The following is a 22078-nucleotide window of genomic DNA, read 5'->3' as shown; positions in this document are numbered from 1 at the left end:
GCTGTTTCTAGTCTTTGGCTAGTATAAACAGTGCTTCTGTGAATAACTGTATACAAAACTTAAGTGTGTACATGTGGGAGCTTATTCAGTAGTAATGATTTCAAATTCTCTGTCAGTTAATTGATGTATCTCCATTTCATTAGGATCAGTTTCTAGAGATTCATCTCTTTGTCTTTTGGGGAAAATATTTCCCTGTTTCTTCTTTTTCCTTGACATTCTCTGTTGATGTTTTTGTGCCATAGACAAAATAGTTACCTCTCTTAGTCTTCATGGCATGGACTCATTCTGGAGAAGACCCTCCCTAATCAGCCCTGACAGAAATTCTGGGATCTTTCCAAACTTCCTGCCAGTCCTGTCCACTTTCTTTGTTCTTTTTTTTTTTTTTTTTTTTTTTTTTTTTTGAGACGGAGTCTCGCCCTGTCGCCCAGGCTGGATGCAGTGGCCGGATCTCAGCTCACTGCAAGCTCTGCATCCCGGGTTTACGCCATTCTCCTGCCTCAGCCTCCCGAGTAGCTGGGACTACAGGCGCCCGCCACCTCGCCCGGCTAGTTTTTTGTAGTTTTAGTAGAGACGGGGTTTCACTGTGTTTGCCAGGATGGTCTCGATCTCCTGACCGCGTGATCCACCCGTCTCGGCCTCCCAAAGTGCTGGGATTACAGGCTTGAGCCACCGTGCCCGGCCCTTCTTTGTTCTTAATAGTCTCTAGGCATCTAGAATATTTCAGGTCCCTTCAGCTTCTGAGACCATGGAGACTGAAGCCATTTCCTCAGGCAGTCCCCATTTAAGGTGAGTGGTTGAACACATGGTACTCCCCTATCCATTCCCAGGTAGAAGCTAAAGAGCTGGGATTTTTGCCTGCTTACTCCGTGATGAGCCAGAGGTGGAGGGTGGGGTGGCTATGGTGACCAATACCCCAAATTGCTATGAGTGGCCAGAGTTTGTTGGGTTCTGCCAGTGCTCCAAGACAGGGTAGACATAGCTCAGTTTTCTGGGTAGTTCCTAGAAAACTTTGGACATTAGACACATAGGGTACCTCTTTCTCTTCCTGGGGAGAAGCTAGGAGCTGGGGGATCTTGTTCCTCTCATATGGAGCTGTGCCAGAGGATTATGGTAGTATGGTATCGGAATTGACTTACTGGCTTTGATGTGACTGGTTTCACACTTACTGGGATGCAGGAGCCTCTTAAAGTTTCTGGATTTCACAGAAAGGGAATTTGGCCATGGGGATTGTTGTGGAATCAGTTTGCTTGTTGGAAGAAGGAAGGTCCAAGATGGCTCTTCTGCCATCTTGATGATGTCATCCCTTCTGCCTCCCTTTTATAAGGATACTTGTGATTGTAGTTAGACCCAATAAAATGATCCAGGATCATCACCTCCATCTCAGGATCTCTAATTTAATCACATCTGCAAAGCCTTTGTCTTATAAGCTAACATTCACAGGTTCCTATGACAGGGATGTGGACATCTTTTGGGGGAACCATCATTCAGCCTACCACACTAGTCTTTCATTTTTCTCTCCTCATCAGTTTGAGAATTTTCTTGGTACCAGTTTACATGTGTATCTGCTGCATTTAGGGTATTCCATGTAGAGGTACAAGCATTTGACTACTTCATTATGTCTTACAGCGCAGTTATCCTCAAGTTTTGACACATTGAAATGATTAAAATAGGCCAGGCGTGGTGGCTCACGCCTGTAATCCCAGCACTTTGGGAGGCCGAGGCGGGTGGTTCACGAGGTCAGGAGTTTGAGACCAGCCTGGCCAAGATGGTAAAACCCCGCCTCCACTAAAAATACAAAAATTAGCTGGATGCGGTGATGGGCGCCTGTAATCCCAGTTACTCGGGAGACTGAGGCAGGAGAATTGCTTGAACCTGGGAGGCAGAGGTTGTAGTGAGCCGAGATCGTGCCACTGTACTCCAGCCTGGGCGACAGAGTAAGACTGTCTGAAAAAAAAAATAAAGAAATGATTAAAATATTACTTTATTATAAATTCCCTTTTCCTCCCCTGTATTATAAATAGTGCATTATATTGATTAAAAGGATACATGTAAATAGATTATATTGTTTATGGTTATTTTTAGGATAATTAAAGGGGAATTATATTTATTATGAAAAGATTCTACTGAGTCACTGGGTTGAGAACTGTTCCACCAGCTCAGCTATGTTTTTATATATACGTATAATTTATATAAATAGATAGGAAACCTAGGGCTCTGAGAAATTAAGTGACTTATTTAATGTTACAGGGCTAGGGCCAGGGCAGTGATGAGAGGAATAACTAAGTCTTTTAGAAGAAGAAGAGGTAGACATAAGGGAGAAGCTCCCTGCTGGAAGCTAGGACTCCAGAACTGAGAGATTCCAGAGTGGGAATTACTGGCAGCACTAATGTGTCTTAGGAACTGAAAAAGCAAGCAAGAAAGGAAAAAATAAAAGTCTTGAAATTCTCTCAGGAATGAGAAGTAGAAGGAACAACGTGGTTCAAAACTGGGAAAATGGCAGACTAGGAAGTTTACTTGGGGAGTTGTTAGTTATGAATATGGATTACCCTGCTCCAAGAGCACCTTTGTCCCCGGACTAGCACCACTCCCCAAGCCTTTGTCAAGTTCCTACTCATCTTTCAAGAAATAGCTCATCTTTAGTGCATTTCACACCATTCCTCCTTCCAAAAAGGAATGAGGGTGGACTTGAAGAAAATACTGAAGAGGAAAATTCATTTGGGTGTTTTTCAAAGACTACCTAAGTCTATTCATACTATTGCTTTTTTTTTTTTTTCTTTTTAAATTTTTATTGACCTTTATCCAGTTGGAGGGACGGGCAACTGAAGGTTTTTGGTTGGTATTGAATGTTGCTGTGTTATGTTCCAGCTTTTGAGTCATCAGAACTGGAATGAAAGCCTTACTAACTCAACATCATACATTTTTGTCCCATGTAATAAATAGCATGTTATTATCTGAGAACTGAGGTGAGTTTTCTTTAAAACATAATTTTATTCTGATTACCCTTGTCTTAGAATTCTGAAAAGATTAAAATAGCTGTTATCTGAGGAACTTGGATTCTGAGCATTTGAACTGGAAGAATGTTCTAGTCAGTTATCGACAGGCTGATGACTAACATATGTGGACATTATCATTACCAAAGAGTGTGCTGACTTGTTGACAGCATGGACTTTTAAAAAATGTACAACCGCTGTAGGAAGTGTTGGCAGATAAATAATTCTCTTGAGAGATTTCAGTACTGACTTTTAAATTAATAAAAATCACGTTTATTTTCTTAAGTTACCCGCAATGGATTTTTGTCAGATATCACATTAGTGTAGTATTGGTGCAGGGAGTCCGTGGTGCCCCTTTTTCCTTATTACTGAAAGTAACTTGTAGCTGAGATTGGTTGTGTCTTCAGGTAATCTTTCTCAAATTGAAGATGTAAATACTTTCTACCAAGTTTATTAACTATAAATTTATGTAAAATACTGTGACTCAACAAAAGCACTGAAAAAATTGTTTCAAGAAATAACTTAGACCCTTGCAGCAGAGACTGTGGCTTGGCTCCCCCATCATCATTCTCACCTCTTTCTACCTCACCTGCCTCTCTTCTGGAGACTTTAACACCTAAAATCTTTCTCCTCCAGCCTTTCATTGCTGGCAGGGTAGCTACATCTTTGACACACTTGAGGCCAATAAGATGGAAACTAGAAGTCTGCTGAGAGTTTCTGGGAAACCTTTTGCTTTTCTTCTAAAGAAGAACAGATACAATTGGCACTCATTCCCATACTGTCCTCCTTTTTTGCTTTGTTGTGTGGAACCTTTGACCATGACACATAAAAACGAATACTAAGGATATTTTCATGAGAAAACTTGAATAAGAAAAAAAAGCTAGGGATTTTGGGGCGGAAACAAAGAATCTGGGTTTCTGATGATGTTGTCTTGCACCTGAATTGGTTCTATGAAGTGCCTACCTTTTATGAAAGAAAAAAAATGAAATTTTTTTCTATTTGATTAAGCTGTAAGTTGGATTTTCTCTACATTCCCAGCTTAATTAACACAGAGTTTATTTCATTCTTAGAGTGGGTTTTATTTTACTTTATAAAAATGTTTCCTTAAAGAAAAATTTTTTCATAGTATTATACATGCTCAAGCAGAGCAAAATCCAAACATTAGCAAAATGGCTGACTAGGATGTTGCAGGTGCTTGTTTCCCCACAGAAACATCAAATAAATAGCTATAGACTGACTAAAATAACTTTGTAGGAACTATGGAAACCAGTCAGAGATCTGTAGCAACCCAGCAAATGCCCAATCAAGAAAAAGCCACATGCAAAATGATAGGAAATTCTGTGATAATTTTACTCACCCTTACCCTACTCTGTCTCTGGCACAGTGCAGCACAGAGAGAAGTAAATGGCCCAGTTCTCCATTCTCTTCCTCAGGAGAGAAGGATTCGAGCAGAACTAGTATGAAGCATTCTTACCTATCAGTGGGTTACCCAAGAGACTGATTGCAGACTCGCCTCGTTCAGAGCACATACAGGGAATGAGGCATGGTTTGAATCTCAGGCTGATGGCCAAGAAAGGCAGTGATGGGCACTATAGCACATGAAAACTACAGGGAGACCACAGACCTGGATGTGTGGGAGGAAGGTTATGCACAGAGGAATACCATACAACATCTAAGGCCTTGAGAAGAAGTTTGGGTGAGATTCTGGGAAATTAAGACATTTGCAGGCAGCCAGAGGAAACAAGAAAAAAAAAAATACAGAAAATGCACACAGGCCCAGACAGGATGCATGCCCAGAAAAGACCTGAGATGACCTTAAGCACACTCCCTGCACTGTTCCCAGGGCTCAGGGGCTTGATAAGTAGTGGAGGTCTTTCATGTCAGTCTTCAAAGAGTGGGAGGGGTGGTTTTTTCAAATGTCAGATTTTCAGCAAAAAATCATAGAACATGCAAAGAAAGGATGCAACCTGGCCCATCCAAAGGAACAAAATAAATCTTCAGAAACTATCCTGTAAAGACACACAAATTAATTGGATTTGCTCAGAAAAGACTTTAAAACAACTATCTTAAATATGCTCAATGAGCTAATGAGAAATAATGAATTCAGGAAAATGATACATGAACAAAATTTCTATCAACAAAGAAATAGAAATTAGTTAAAAGAACCAAATTCTGGAACAGGAAAATACAGTAGCTGAGTTGAAAAATTTACTAGAAGGATTCAACAGCAGACTTGAACAGGCAAAAGAAAGAATCAGTGATCTTGAAGGCAAGTTATTTGAAATGATCAAGTCCGAGGAGCAAAATCAAAGAAAAAAGAAAAGTGAACAGAGTCTGAAGGACTTATGCAGTACCATCAGGCAGACCAATTGATCCACTGCTAGAGTCCAGAAAGAGAAAAAAGAGAAAGGATGGAGAGATAATTTATGGAAATAATAGTTGGAAACTTACCAAATTTGAGGAAAGACACAGCTCTACAAATCAAAGAAACTAAAGGAATCCACGTTTGATAAACCCAGAGTCTGACATCAAGACACATTATCATGAAACTGTCAAAAGTAAAAAACAAAGACTATCTGGAAAGCAGCAAAGGTAAATGTGGTATGTACATATGGTAGAATATCATTCAGTCTAAGAAAGAAATGAAATTCTGATACATGCTACAAAATGGATGAACCTGGAAGACATTATGCTAAATGAAACAAGCCAGGCACAAAAGGATATATCTTGTATGATTCCTTTTACATGAGGTGCCTGGAGTAGAGAAATAAGTAGATTGGTGATTGTCAAGTGTTGGGCAAGAGGGAAATGGGAAAATTGAAGTTACTGTTTAATGTGTGCAGTTTCAGAGGAAGATGGAAAAAGCTCTGGAGATGGATGGTTGCACAGTAATGTGGATTTACTTAATACCACAGAACTGAACACTTAAGAATGGTTAAAATGATAAGTGTTATGCATATTTAACACCAATTTAAAGAATGAATATAAATAAACTCTTAGAACTCAAAAAATTCAAATGAACCTCATTATTTGGAAATGGCCATCATTAATGTTAGGTGAACATTATTTTAGACACATTCCTATGGTTGCATTCACATGAAGAGATGGATGGATAGGAGGAAATACTTTTACAGAAATGGCATGCATTATACATGTTATTTAATGAAATAGTATTCAACAGGAAAAATAAAATGGATTTGAGTCATAAATTTTTTAAAATATAAGTTCCTGGCCAGGCGTGGTGTCTCACCCCTGTAATCCCAGCACTTTGGGAGGCTGAGGTGGGTGGATCTCTTGAGGTCAGGAGTTCAAGCCCAGCTTGGCCAACATGATGAAACCCCAACTCTACTAAAAAAATACAAAAATTAACTGGGCATGGTAGTATGTGCCTATAATCCCAGTTACTCGGAGGCGAGGCAGGAGAATCCCTTGAACCCAGAGGGAGGAGGCTTCAGTGAGCCGAGATCGTGCCACTGTACTCCAGCCTGGGCAACAAAGCAAGACTTCTTCTCCAAAAAAAATAAAAGTTCCTTCTGTTGAAAAAAAAAGCAAGATAAAAAAGTCCCATTTTTTGTACATTATGTTGGTAAAATATACATAACATAAAATTTACCATTTTATCCATTTATTTTTTTATTTTTTATCCATTATTATTTTGATTTTTGATTTTTTGATTTTTTTTTTATTATACTTTAAGTTCTAGGGTACATATGCATAACGTGCAGGTTTGTTACATATGTATACTTGTGCCTTGTTGGTGTGCTGCACCCATCAACTCGTCAGCACCCATCAACTCGTCATTTACATCAGGTATAACTCCCAATGCAATCCCTTCCACCTCCCCGTGATAGGCCCCGGTGTGTGATGTTCCCCTTCCCGAGTCTAAGTGATCTCATTGTTCAGTTCCCACCTATGAGTGACAACATGCGGTGTTTGGTTTTCTGTTCTTGCAATAGTTTGCTGAGAATGATGGTTTCCAGCTGCATCCATGTCCCTACAAAGGACACAAACTCATCCTTTTTTATGGCTGCATAGTATTCCATGGTGTATATGTGCCACATTTTCTTAATCTAGTGTGTCACTGATGGACATTTGGGTTGATTCCAAGTCTTTGCTATTGTGAATAGTGCCGCAATAAACATACGTGTGCATGTGTCTTTATAGCAGCATGATTTATAATCCTTTGGGTATATACCCAGTAATGGGATGGCTGGGTCATATGGTACTTCTGGTTCTAGATCCTTGAGGAATCTCCATACTGTTTTCCATAATGGTTGAACTAGTTTACAATCCCACCAACAGTGTAAAAATGTTCCTATTTTTCCACATCCTCTCCAGCACCTCTTGTTTCCTGACTTTTTAATGATCGCCATTCTAACTGGTGTGAGATGGTAGCTCATTGTGGTTTTGATTTGCATTTCTCTGATGGTGAGTGATGATGAGCATTTTTTCATGTGTCTGTTGGCTGTATGAATGTCTTCTTTTGAGAAATGTCTGTTTATATCCTTTGCCCACTTTTTGATGGGGTTGTTTGTTTTTTTCTTGTAAATTTGTTTGAGTTCTTTGTAGGTTCTGTATATTAGCCCTTTGTTCTGTAGGTTGCCTGTTCACTCTGATGGTAGTTTCTTTTGCTGTGCAGAAGCTCTTTAGTTTAATTAGATCCCATTTGTCAATTTTGGCTTTTGCTGCCGTTGCTTTTGGTGTTTTAGACATGAATTGCTTGCCCATGCCTAATTGTATGCCTTATTTAAATACTGTGTTCTACACAGAATTGATTGACTTCCAGCCTGAAAGATGAGGACATTAGCAGTATTGCACTTTTCATCTTCCCCACCTCAACTTTCTGATTTTTAAGTGATATTGCTATTTTTATAGTCATAGTTTATATTTTTACCTTTTGTTTTGTGACTACAATTTCCACATTTGCTACATAACTAGCTTTATTTTATCTAGTTTTACAGTTAATTATATTCAGTGCTCAAGACTAGTCTTTTACTGTGGCTTCTCCATGTCTGTGTTCTTAATTTTGAATGATCTTTTAATTCCCCTCTCTCACACATACTTTGCCCTATTTCCCTCCACCAATTTAAAGAGGTACTTCATGTTTGAGAATGCCTGAGGCTTTTATACTTAACCAGATCTTGGCTGAGTGGTTTTTAATCTCTTTTGCTTTTGTTCAGAACTTTGTAAATAAACATTGCTCTGTTGTCTTCAGGCATTCATTGTTGCCTGGGAGAATTCAGAGAAGTGTGTGATCATTTCCTCTTCCTCCCTCCTCCTCTTCCTCCCCCCACCATAGCATTCTGCCATTGGCCCCCAAAATTTATGTCCTTCTCATATGCAGAATACATTCATTCCATAACTAAGAAGTCTAAAGTCCAGAGTTTAACCTAATATCATTTAAATCAGATGTGGATGAGGCCAGTTGTTCTCAAGCTGTGAGCCTGTGAAATGAAACAGATTATGTGCATTCAAAACACAGTGGTGGGACAGGCATAGCACAGACATTTCCATTCCAAAAGGGAAAAATAGGAGGAAAGAAATGATAAATCCCAAGCAAGTCTAAAACCAACAAGGTAAACAGCATTAAATCTTAAGGCTCAAGAATAATCTTTGATTCCATGTCCCACCTCTGGACACATTGGGGTAGGACTTAGGTTGCTATAAAGGAGTACCTGAGACTGGGTAATTTATAAAGAAAAGAGGTTTTATTTTGTCTCATGGTACTGCAGGCTGTACAGGAAGCATGGTGCTGCCATCTGCTTCTGGTGAGGGTCTCAGGAAGCTCAAAATCATGGTAGAAGTCAGCAAGGAGCCAGCAAGTTACATGGAAGAGCAGGAGCAGGAGAGAGGAGGGAGGTGCCACATCCTCTTTAACAAGCAGATTGCATGTGAACTCACTCATCACCAAGGGCATGATGCTGAGCTATTCATTGAGGAATCCACCCCAGTGATCCAGACACCTCCCACCAGGCCCCACCTCCAACACTGGGGATTACATTTCAATGTGAGATTTGGAGGGCACAAATATCTAGACCATATCCAGCCTCAAGTTTGGGCGACTCTGCTCCTGTTTTTTTGCATGGCACAGACCATGCTGCAGCTCTCACAGATTGGAGTCTTGTGTCTCTCCTAGGCTGGAGTGGCACACTGGTAGGCCCTACCCTTCCAGGGTTTCAGATACAGCCCCCATCCCATGGCATGTCTGAGCATTGCCCTACTGGAGGCTCCCTGTGTTGGCTCTGCCCTCACACCTCTACTTCATATCACTCTATTGGGGGCTTTCCGCAGTGGCCCTGCCCCGTGACAGCTCTCAGCCTGGGCCCTCACGCTTTTCTGGCATCCTTTGAATATAGGTGGAGGCAGCCACACCATCACAGCTCATGCACTTGCACACCCGTGGAGATGGCACCATGCAAACACCATGCCAAGGTTTATCACCTGTGCCTTCTAGAAGGGTGATCTGAGCTGCACCTAAGCCTACTTGAACAACAGCTGAGGTTACCAAGGAGCACTGCACCAGAATTTAGGGAGAAGAGCCTCGAAATTGTTCTGTCACAGGCCCCAGCATTCTGGGCCTGTGATGGGTAGGGCAACTCTGGACATCTCTGAAATACCTTACTGGTCCTTCTCCCATTGTCTCAATAAATAGCACCTGGCTTCCTTCCATCCACACGAATCTCCTTAACAGATGCTTGCACCACACCTTTGGTTTCTTTCCTCAGCATGCTGTTTCATTCTTTACAACATGGCTAGGCTGAGAATTTTCCAGATCTTTAAATTCTGCTTCCCTTGTGATTATAGATTTCATCTTTTGTTTCTGTCTTCTCACATTTTTCTGTAAGTCAAGCCACAGAGCACCCTCAAGACTTTGCTTGGATATTTTTTCCACTAAATACCCTGTTTCATCACTGTCAAATTTCTTCCACAGAGCGCTAGGACACAAGCACAATCCCACCAGGTTCTTTGCCGCTTTATTACAAGATCACCTTTTCTTCTGTTTCCAGTAACATGTTTCTCATTTTTTTCTGAGACCTCATTAGAGTAGCCTTTACCATCCAACATTTTGATTGTGACCACTAAGGTAATCTCTAAGAAGATTGAAGCCTTCTCAACAGTTCTCCTTTTCTTTTGAGCCCTCACCACTCGTAATGCTCCTTCCACAGCAGTGTAGGCTTTTTCTAGCATGCACATCCATACTCTTCCAGCCTCTACCCATTACCCAGTTCCAAAGTTACTTCCACATTTTTAGGTATTTGTTACGGCAGCTTCCTGCTACCATTGCCAACTTCTGTCTTAGTATGTTCAGGCTCCTATAACAAAATTCTCAGACTGGATAATTTATAAACAAATTTACTGTTCACATTTCTAGAGGCTGGGAAGTCTAAAACCAAGGCACCAGCAGATTCAGAGTCTGATAAGGGCCTGTTTCTCATAGATGGTACCTTCTAGCTATCGCATCACAGAAGGGGCAAACAGGCTTCCTCAAACCTCTCATAATGGTACTAATCTTATTCATGAGGGCGGAGCCTTCATGACCTAACTGCCTCCCAAAGGCCCCTCCCCCGAAAACCATCACCTTGGGAGTTTTAACATAGGAAGTTTGAGGAGGACATTCAGATTAGAGCGAGCACTAAACTCATTCATGAGAGTTCTACTCTGACGCTGTAATTACCTGCCATAGGCCCCTTCCCCCCATAACTATCACAGTGGGGTTAGGCTTTCAACATAGGAATTTAGAGGGGGACACAGACGTTCAGTCCATAACACCAAGTGTATTCAGGTCGAAATTCTAAACTTGAGAGGATGTAATCCATTTGAACATTATAATATTGAAAAAATGTTAAAACCACAGTGTTTCTATTTTATAGTTAGCCTGTCTCATCTACAGCATCCCAGAACTTTTTCTCTCCTGTATTTTACATCTGCCTCACAGCTTTAAAAAAGAAATTGGAAACCAAACCAGTGAACCTCTTTTACTTCCTTTTTTTTTTTGAGATGGGGTCTCGCTCTGTCTCCCAGGCTGGAGTGCAGTGGCGTGATCTCGGCTCACTGCAAGCTCCGCCTCCTGGGTTCATGCCATTCTTCTGCCTCAGCCTCCCGAGTAGCTGGGACTACAGGCGTCTGCCACCACACCTGGCTAATTTTTTGTATTTTTAGAAGAGACGGGGTTTCACAGTATTAGCCAGGATGGTCTCGATCTCCTGACCCCATGATCTGCCCACCTCGGCCTCCCAAAGTGCTGGAATTACAGGTGTGAGCCACCGTGCCTGGCTGGACCTCTTTTACTTCTAAAAGACCTGTACAGGCTTCACTTTAAAAATAATTCTGATATATTAAAATGTTTGGGGGATGTTGGGTTTTTTTTTCCATTGCAGAGGTCATATAAGGAAGTTTACTTTTATTTGGCTTGGGATTCTATTTGGGGCTTCATGTAATAACCCTTAAATGTGTGCCAAAGACTTGATTTAGATAAAAGTACAGTAAAATAAAGTAAGATGTATTCTCTTTCATGCTTTTGCAGTATGCAGAAAAATGATTATAATTTTCTTGTGTGCTTTCTGGGCTTTTTGAGTGAAAACATTGATACTGTAGATTGTACGTATGTTAAGAACCCCTCAGTTACCTTTCTGGTAATGATTTACGTTGTTCTTTTTTTTGAGATGGAGTTTTGCTCATGTTGCCCGGGCTGGAGTGTAGTGGCACGATCTTGGCTCACTGCAACCTCTGCCTTGCAGGTTCAAGCAATTCTCCTGCCTCAGCCTCCCGAGTAGCTGGGATTATAGGCGCCCACCACCAGGCCCGGCTGATTTTTTGTGTTTTTAGTAGAGATGGGGTTTTGCCATTTTGGGCAGGCTGGTCTCAAACTCCTGCCCTCAGGTGATCCACCTGCCTCGGCCTCCCAGAGTGCTGGGATAACAGGTATGAGCCACCATGCCCAGCTGATTTAGGTGGTTCTTTACGCACTAGTTTGAATTCTCTTAGCTATACAACAGTTAACTTTCTTGTTTACAGTTCATATGAATCCTGTCTCAGGACCTGAACTAAAACTGTGTACGGTTTGTTAATGAGGCTGCTTGAAATTTCAGTTGATTTATTTTTAGCTCTATTTGTAGATGGTGCTGTATTTGTAACCTAAGTTTTTAGTCTTTAGGAAGATTCTGTGTAACACTCTCTCACGTGGACTCACGCTCTCTCAGGCTCTCTCTGTCTCTCACACACACAAAGACACACACACAGACGCGCACACACATACCTCGGTAAACTATGTTTAGACCATGCTTTTGTTGGACTATTATTGTGAAAGTAATGAGTTTGGTTACCCTACTTTTACCACATAGTTGCATGCAAAGGGCACATAACCATTGTCTCCAGTGCTCCATTCCTAGCATATACCACTTAGTCTGTTTTATCCTACTGTAGCAGAATGCCTGAGACTGGTATGTTATAATGAACAGAAGTGTAATGGCTTATATTCTAGAGGCTGGGAAATCCAGTATCAAGGTGCCGGCATCTTGGAGGGCTTCTTGTTGCATCATCGCCTGGTAGAAGACAAGAGGGCAAGAGAGAGCAAGAGGGGGCTGCACTCACACATGAGGGTAGAGCCTCATGGCCTTATCACCTCTTCTTAAAGGTCCCCCTCTTAATACGATTACAATGGCAATTAAATTTAGCATGAGTTTTAGGGGGGACAAGTCTTCAGACTATAGTATTCTGCCTGCAGGCCCCCACATCCCATGTCCTTCTCATAAACAAAATAATTCATTTCATCTAAGTAGCCCCACAAGTCGTAACTTGTAACAGCTTCCAACGTAAAAGACCAGAGTCTCATATAAATTAAATGTGAGACTAGTCTTTTTTTTTCAAATGAATCTTTTCCCTTTTTGCTTTTATGCTCCAAAGGTTCTTCCTTATCCAGTGACTATGTAAATTGTCATTAATATTCAAGTGAAATTCACAAATTTGGGGGCTCTTTGATTTGTTTTTTTTTTTTTTTTTTTTTAAATTTACTACTGAAGCAGAATTTCTTGTTGCTAATTACAGTATTTAAACTGAACTTATTATGAACTTACTGAAGAAATGGCTTTCCTCCTTTCTTTCAAACATGGGATTTCCTCTAGATTTTGCCTATTAGGAATTTAATATTAGGGTAAATAATCTTATCTTTTGTTTGCACTGTTGAATAAGAGCCAGTAGATGTTTTAATTTTTCAGATGATGATATTTTCACTCAAAAATTTAAGTATGAAAAGAATGAAAATCTAAATGAATATTTATAAATGCCTCACATAGTTCTGATTTTAATTTGTTTTTAATTTCCTTTTTAGCTGCTCCCTGATGGTAAAGCACTGTTGATTTGTTTTGCAGAATCCTTGCAGCCTTTCCTGGAAGCCTGTAGCAACTCTTCATTTTTTCGTACTTGCTCTGTGCTGCTTCGAGCCCCTAAGCTTGATCTTCAAATACTAGAAAAGCTCAGTATTATTTTACAGAAACTTTCCAAAATCAAGTAAGAATTTCTTATTGCTAACATTTTTCATTGAAAAATACCTTACCGTGATCATTTAGACCAGGGGTGTTTAATCTTTTGGCTTCCCTGGGCCACACTGGATGAAGAAGAATTGCCTTGGGCCACACATGAATACACTAACACTAATGATAGCTGATGTGCTAAAAACAAAACAAAACCTCATAGTATTTTCAGAAAGTTTACAAATTTGTGTTGGGTGGCATTCAAAGCCGTCCTGGGCCACATGCAGCCCGTGGGCTGCAGGTTGGACAAGCTTGATTTAGACCTTTCTGAATCCCATGCTACTTAAGCTTTCATTATTAAATAAAAATTTCCATTATACAGATGTAGAAAATTAAGATTCATGAATACTAATGTTGATCTAAGACCACATATTTAGTGACAGACTAGAATTAGAGTTCTGATCTCAGAACATCTAGTTGTTTCTATAGCTCATTTCAGGTAAGTGAACTTTAAATAAATCATATAAAAGTAAGAGCAGTTTTTAGCAACCAAGTAATAATATCAGAATAAATTCTTGCATATTGGTATTTTCTAATACCACAGGTGAAAATAAAAAGATAATAAAAGTATATTTTGCAAATTCTTACTGATGGACTAAAGTGAATTTAGGGGATGAGAATGAAGCAAGCAGAAGAGATTTTAAATTACTTTTGTAATGGTATTTATTTTAGTAAACTCTTATGGACTGCCTACTGCCACTAATTTGGATTTTTTTATGAGAATCAAGGGCTTTCTGTTTCCTCATCTTTCTCCTGACTCAGAAATTTGTATAACAGTTACTAAACTACAAATAAGGATATCGATTTTAAGTTGTATTTTCCGTGGTTCTTGGTATACTCTAGTGTTTCCTTTGAGGCAAATCTGGACACCTTCTTTCTCATCTCATTTGTATAACAGTAACATTTTTATTTTGATTTAGGTTCAACTCTTCTTCCCCTGGCCTCATCCCCTCATCCATGATTCCCATGGTAGAGAATTTAGATTTTACCAGGCTTCCATATACTTGAGTAGTAAATGCAATGCATCTTGAAATTATTTGTAGATAGGAATTAAGAGATCCATATGTTCTGTTTGGTATCATGCCTAGTAGCGGATTGTAATAAATTATTGTCAAATTATAACCTTATTTTCCAACTGACCAGATTACTAGTTTTGGTCTGATATCTGCTGAATATATCAATTTACTGTCTTCCTTTTCTTGCAGACTATACCATGATTCTCTTGATTTTAGTAAATTTCTAGTAAGGCCTATTGCAGTTACCCTATGGTGCCATGAAGCTGCAATAACATTACTTAGATTTAATTATTTTTTAGTTCTTAATTATTGGGATTTTTTAAAAAAAGTAGTCCCGAAGTGCAAGTATATCCTTGTGCCAAAATGTTTTACTATTCGTGATGTGTTTGTAGCTTGGGTTCATTTTAGACTTAGATAAAAAACTAAAAGCTTGAACAAGACTTGAACAAGAAGACTGGGAATAGCTGATGCTCAAGCAAGTCTTAAAATAAATCTTTAAGATCACAAAAGATGTAAATCCTTTTGTATTAGGATAGTACATAAGGTTATTTGACAAATTCTCTCAAGAGGTAAAAATAGCTAGACAAGGAAATAAGAAACATAAATTCTTAATGATTGAAATGAAACTACTGACGGGTCATTAGAAAGAGAATGGTTGAACAAGTGTTCTGTAGCCAAGTCAAAAGATGGACCAATATTCTGCCACTTTAAAAAGGCCTGCTTACTCTAAATAGCATGATCAAATGTTTGCTTTGCTAGCAGTGAAAAAAAATTCTCACGCTAATAGTGAATAGGGTGCAGTTTTCAGGATTATAAAATGGTTCCAGGCTGGGCACAGTGGTTCGCATCTATAGTCTCAGCACTTTGGGAGGCCAAGGAAGGAGGATTGCTTGAGCCCAGAAGTTCAAGACCAGCCTTAGCAACATAGTGACACCATGTCGCTACAAAAAATAAACAAAATTAGCCAGGTTTGGGGGTGTGTACTTGTAGTTCTAGCTACTTGGGAGGCTGAGGTGGGAGGATTGCTTGAGCTGGGGAGGTTGAGGCTGCAGTAAGTTGTGTTCATGCCACTGCACTCCACCTGGGTGTCAGAACAAGACCTTGTCTCAAAAGAAGAAAAAGTTTCCTTTTTTCCCCAGTGGTTTTCTGCTTCAGGTTTATCTCCTAAAACCTGTTTTGTTTGTTTCAGCATCCTAATATTTTTGTCGCCTATTTTCTCCACTGTTTTTAAAAACAGATGCCGTTTCCTCATGTTTACACATAAATTATCTTTGTGTCATTGCAGATAAACTCTCTTAAGTATGTGTAATTAAATAATATATTCATTTTTTTAACAGGAGTAATAAGAAGCTCTTTGAACTTTTCACAATTCATCTGATGCTTCAAGAAATACAAAGGACAACAAACCCAGAGCATGCATTTCTCTGTATTAATCTAAATTCAACCCTGTTCAATTTGGGTTTAACAAAATGTAACTCCCTGGTCTCCAGTGCAAGCCATTAGACTGGCTAATTTTTTAATATAGTATATGTGGTGCTTATTTATAAACATGTAGAAATTACCAAAGTAACTACAATTCTACCAAGGAAAGTTATCAGTAGCATCATTTATCATGAAAAATAAGTACTTTTTTGAACTTTAAAAATGAAATCTGTAGAAGGTTTCAGTTCAAGTAAGGTAGTGCTAATGTACAAGATAACATTTCTAGAATGTATGACACTGAAGTTACTTTTTGTAAAAATATATTAGGAAATTTCTTTCTTAATTATGTGATTATTTGGAATAAAATCGGTGCTTATGTGAGAACAGGGTTAAATAATACTGTCTTTCTATTTTCTTAATATATTAGAATCCTTCCTTTTGAAAGCAAAAGTATGTATCTTTAAACTATCATCTTGATACCGTAACTTTTCTATATACTGTATCCTAGATTAACAAATGATGATTTTTTTTTTTTATTGTGCTCTTTGTGGGATAGAAAAAGTTGTTTTTTATTGTGCTGTTCACAGGTTTAAAAACTTTTTTTTGTTTTCAAAATAATTATTACTGGAGCATGTAATACAAGGCAAGACATTTTTTAAACATCGAAAGGTAAACAAAAATAATAGTCCTGTTACCAGAAATATCTCTTGGTATAGCCAAAGATGAGTAAAGTGGCCAGAGGTCTGGGTGAAGTAAAGGTGGTAAAACTTGGGACTTAGGACACGATACTGAGGAGCATTGTGTTAAAAAGTCATAAAATCATATATGATCAGTGTATAATCTCAGTTTCAGGAGTTAGAAGAAATTTTCAAGAAACTACTGGGCCTCTTCAAAAAATACCAGAAAATGTGCCATTTTTGAAGTAGAAACAGAAAGCCATAATGAAAGAACAGGCCAAGGTGAGAATGCTGGAACCACAGGAACTTAAAAATGCAGAAGGCCAGGCACGGTGACTCACGCCTGTAATCCCGGAACTTTGGGAGGCTGAGGTGGGCAGATCACCAAAGGTCAGGAGTTCAAGACCAGCCTGGCCAACATGGTGAAACCCCATCTCTACTAAAAATACAAAATTAGCCGGGCGGTGGTGGGTGCCTGTGATCCCAGCTACTCAGGAGGCTGAGGCAGGAGAATCACTTGAGCCCAGGCGGCAGAGGTTCCAGTGAGCCAAGATTGTGCCGTTGCACTCCAGCCTGGGCAACAAAGTGAGATTCTGTCTCAAAAAAATAAAAATAAGTAAAATAAAAATGCAGAAGCCAAAGTGCACATTAGAAACAAAAAATAACATCGATACTTCATAAAATAGGATTAGCATGACAAGAACAAACAAGAAGTTCTCTCGGAACTCAGAGTACATAGAGATTGTACTCATGAGAGTGGATGGCAGATTCTAGGACAGAGCCTGGCACTTCTGCAGGGCGGCATTTGGTGTTTCTGAAGAAGAGAACGGAACAAATGGAGCGGAAGAAATATTCAGAAATACAGTTGAATAAAGATTCTGGCGGCCAAAGAAAGAGCTGCATGTACAGATTGAAAGGGCTCATCATGTTCCAGAAAAACCTATGAGAAAAGGGTTCTATAATTAGATGCATCCTGGCCAAATGTTAATTTATAAGGATAAAAGCACAAAGAAAAGCCAGTTACTTACAAGAAAGGAAAAACCAGGCTAGCCTTATAGAATGCTGGAAGGTAATAGGAGCTCTAGAGGAGAAGATTTTTAATCCAAGACTTTATCCCTAGTGAAGATGCCTGTCATAAGTGAGGACAATGGAAAGACATCCTCAGACATTGAGGCGTTGAGATGTTATACCACTTACGTACTATTCTGGAGAAAGCAATGACTTAAAGATTAATCAACTTAGAGATGAAAGAAAACAGTTTATTAAATCAACCTCATATCAAAAGCACTGAACACTGAAACAACTTAAACATTAAATAATTGTTGTAACTGTTTATGAGATGGAGTGAGATGTTAAATTCCTCAAAAGGATAAATAATGGAAAAAGCAGCCCCCTCGCTCTTCCTTCCTCCATCATCATGATGTGTACAGTTGACTCCATTTCTCACCCTGTCTTCATAAGTCTTTCAGGGTCAAGTGATTTCAGGCCAAGAAACAAAAGCAAAATTGTCTCATTCCCCATTGTATTCAGATGAAAACTGATGATAAAATCAGGTACAGTTCCAAGAGGAGACACTGGAGGGGAACCACGCTGGGTCTGTAAGCAATTGCAAATGAGATGGCACACATATTTATGCTGTATCAAGGTCACTGTCATCTTACCATATCAGACTGAAAATGTCACCACTATCTGGACCGTCAGATATGTTTATTGGGAAAATCGTTTTTCTCTTTGTGTATATGTTATGCACTAGCAGGGTGGTTTAGTAACAAATCTCTGAGACCTTTTATTTGAAAACATTTGTTTTTAAATAATGGGAGAAGCAATATGTTAGTAGTGAGTATCTGGGTAAGACTATCTTAGCTTTTGTTAACAAAAACTAAGAATTGATGGGGCCTTGAGATTGAGGTAGAGATGAAAGAGGAGCTGTTAAGTACAGTATTCTACATTATCATCAGAAAGAGTCGAAGTGTTCCATTTCACTATTGGAAACCTGTAAGATAAACAATCCTTTTGGAAAATATCAAGGAAACTATTAAAATAAAAATAGCATAAATATTCTCAAAACACTGAAAAAGAAAAATGAAATAGATATAGCAAAAAATAGAATGACAGGAAAATGAAAAGAACAAAAATATTTAGGATAAATAAAGGAGGTTTTAAAAATTAGTTGTTCTTTATGGACATGTGCTAATAAATTTGAAAATCTGAATGAAATGGACTATTCTCTAGGGAAAGATCAAAATTGGCTTAAGAAATCTGCACTAGCAAACCATTGCAGTCATTTATTTATTTATTTAATTTTTTTGTAGAGACAGAGTTTTGCCATGTTGCCCAGGCTGGTCTTGAACTTCTGAACTTGAGCAGTCTGCCTGCCTCAGCCTTCCAGAATGCTGGGATTGCAAGCATGAGCCAGTGCGCCTAGCCTACAGTCTTTTATAAAATTATCAAAGAATTATTTTTTTAAATGGCTGCAAGTCCAGGTGTTTTACAAGTGGATTGTTTTACAATTTCAACATGAAATATTTAAAGTTATTTAAACTGTCCCAGAATGTAGAAAAATCAAATTCATTTTATGCAGTTAACATGAACCTAGTATCAAACAGTTGGCAAAATGAGAAAGAATAAGATTTAAAAGTCTTAAAGAATTATGGAGAAATTAATACCAACTGCATATGACAGAAACATTAATCCATGATTAAGTAGGATAACATACATTCCAGAAATACAAGATTAGCTTTTTAATAGAAAAATATATTTTGGCCAGGCTAAGTTTTTAGTATATTATTATTCTTTAATCCTCATAAAAACTTTGTGATGGGCTTTTTTAATTGTTACCATTTTATAGATCAAAAAAGAAATGGGGTTAGGGAGATCTTAGTAACTAAGTCACTATCATTGTTGTGACTAGAGCTCTGTTAGTTGAAGGGGAGTGAGAGGGAATTTGCAATACTAGATTTTTACTCATATTATAGTTGTAACTAGAGTCCTTGAGTTTACCTCCTCTCTTCCAACCTCCAAATTTATTGGAATAACAAAAGAAATTTTTCTAGAGTAAACGATGTAAAATAGAAAATTTTTATTTTCAGCAGTGTGGTGGACTATATCTATTCTCCAGGTGCAGTGCAACTAAAAATGTTACGAGTACATAGGCATGTGGTTGAGCTGGTAGCAAAGTAAAACAGTCCCTTGGAGACCAGACATAAGAAACAAATCCAAAGCAAAAGAAAAAAAATTAAAAACCAGAAATCAATGAAGTAGAAAAAAGGAAGTCAACAAAACCAAAAGCTATTTCTTTGAAAATATCAATAAAATTAATAAGCTTCCAGCCAGGCTAACTTAAAAAAAAAACGAGAGAAGGCACAAATTGCTAATACCAAAAATGAAAGAGGGGACATTACTGTAGATTCCATGTTCATAGATAGGAAGACTCAATATTGTTAAGATGTCTGTTCTTCCCAACTTGATCTATAAATACAATGGAAATCCTATTCAAAATCCTAACAAGTTACTTTGTGAGTACCAACTGACTTTCTCCCATGAATTGTGAACTTTCTTAATGGCATCTAGAAGGCTAAACTTTCTAGGTTTTCATAGCTAGAGAGGAGCTAGGGAGGAGACATCAAGGCCTGGCTTCAAAGCTTCAAAGGACAGGCTGACTCTCTTGTTAGAGTTTAATGGAGCTGGTGACTTTAACTTGAAGGCAATGCTCATTTACCATTCTGAAAATCCTAGGGCCCTTAAGAATCATGCTAAATCTCCCCTACCTTTACTCTGTAAATGGAAGAACAAAGCCTGGATGACAGCATATCTGTTTACAGCATCATTTCCTGAATACTTTAAGCCTGCTGTTGAGACCTACTGCTCAGATAAAACAGACTTTTCTGAAAACATTACCACTTATTAACAGTGCACCCAGTGACCAAAGAGCTCTAATGGAGATGTACAAGATTAATGTTTCCATGCCCGATAACATAACATCCATTCTACAGCCTGTGAACCAAAACGTAATTTCAACTTTCAAGTCAATTTGCTTCTCCATATATACTTTATAATTCATGGGAGAAGGTAAAAATGTCAACGTTAACAGGAGTTTGGAAAAAGTTGATTCCAATCCTCATAAATGACTTTTAGGGGTTTAAGACTTCAATGGAGGAAGTAACTGCAGATGTGGAGGAAATTGCAAATGAACTAGAATCAGATGTGGAGCCTAAGATGGCATGGTCTTCCAGAAGAAGGCTGTTTCATCTACACTGGAAATCTGTTGTGTAGTGTAGTCACTTCATCAGTGGCCTTACCTCAGTCTTCTGGATAACTTACTGCAGCTTCTACACCAGCACTTGCTGCTTCACCTTGCACTTTTGTGTTATGGAGATGATTTCTTTCCTAAAACCTCATGAACCAACCTCTGCTAGCTTCAACCTTTCCTTCTGCAGCTTCCTCAGCCTTCTTAGAATTGAAGAGAGTTAGGGCCTTGCTTTGGATTAGGCTTTGGCTTAAAGGAATATTGTGGCTGATTTGATCTGTCAATACCATTAAAACTTTCTCCTTATCAGCAATAAGGCTGCTGTGTTTTCTTATCATTTGTGTATTCTCTGGAGTAGCACTTCTAATTTCGTTTAAGAACTTTTTCTTTTGCTTTCACAACTTCGTAGTTTGGCGCAAGAGGCCTAGCCTTCAGCTTTTCTTGGCTTTGGACATGCTAAATCACCCAACCATTTCTAGCTTTTCATTTAAAGTGAGAGATGTGAGACTCTTTCTTTCACTTGGACACTTAGAGGGCATTTTAAGGTTATTAATTGGCCTAATATCAGTATTGTTATGTCTCAGGAAATGGAGAGCGATCTAAGGAGAGGGAGAGATGGGGGGATCAGCCAGTCAGTGGAGCAGTCAGAACACACACATTTATCAGTTAGGTTTGCTGTCTTACATGGGTGTGGTTCTTGGCATCCTGAAACAATTACAATAGTAACATCAGAGATTATTGGCCAGGCACGATGGCTCACTCTTATAATCCCAGCACTTCGGGAAGCTGAGGCTGGAGGATTGCTTGAGGCCAGGAGTTTGAGACCAGCCTGGGCAACATAACAAGACCCTGTTTCTACAAAAAGAGTAAAAATAAAAATAAACCAGCCAGGTGTGGTGGCAGGCACTTGTAGTCCTAGCAACTCAAGAAGCTGAGGCAGGAGGATCACATGAACCTAGGAGTTGGAGGCTGCAGTGAGCTATGATCACACCACTGCACTCCAGTCTGGGCAACAGTGAGACCCTGTCTCTAAAAATAAATAAAAATAACTGATCACAGATCACCATGACAGATAAAATAATAGTAACAGAAAAGTTTGAAAAATGCAAATTACATTTTTCACAAGATGCAGGGTTGCCACAAATCTTCAATTTGTAAAAGACACAGTATCTGTGAACCACAATAAAGGTGAAGTGCA

At 38.9% G+C, this 22078-nt stretch overlaps 1 protein-coding gene across 6 annotated transcripts in view; it reads left to right on the top strand.

Annotated features, from left to right (window-relative positions):
• Positions 1–22078, top strand: part of CCDC138 (coiled-coil domain containing 138) — a 129976-nt gene that overhangs the window by 77529 nt on the left and 30369 nt on the right. For 4 of the 6 annotated variants that reach the window (XM_050753029.1, XM_050753028.1, XM_050753033.1 and 1 more), the window contains 2 exons: positions 13358–13496; positions 15873–16341. The exons of 1 other annotated variant lie outside the window; for it this stretch is intronic. In XM_050753029.1, coding sequence (XP_050608986.1) covers positions 13358–13496; positions 15873–16038 — 305 coding nt within the window. In that variant the 3' untranslated portion in view covers positions 16039–16341. Of the gene's footprint in view, positions 1–13357; positions 13497–15872; positions 16342–22078 lie in introns of those variants that run through there. One more of the 6 variants, XM_050753032.1, reaches the window with a different exon arrangement.

Source organism: Macaca thibetana, chromosome 13 (assembly GCF_024542745.1).
Source record: "Macaca thibetana thibetana isolate TM-01 chromosome 13, ASM2454274v1, whole genome shotgun sequence".
Classification (NCBI taxonomy): domain Eukaryota; kingdom Metazoa; phylum Chordata; class Mammalia; order Primates; family Cercopithecidae; genus Macaca; species Macaca thibetana.
Note: the sequence above shows the minus strand (reverse complement) of the source record. Positions and strands in the feature narration are given on the sequence as shown.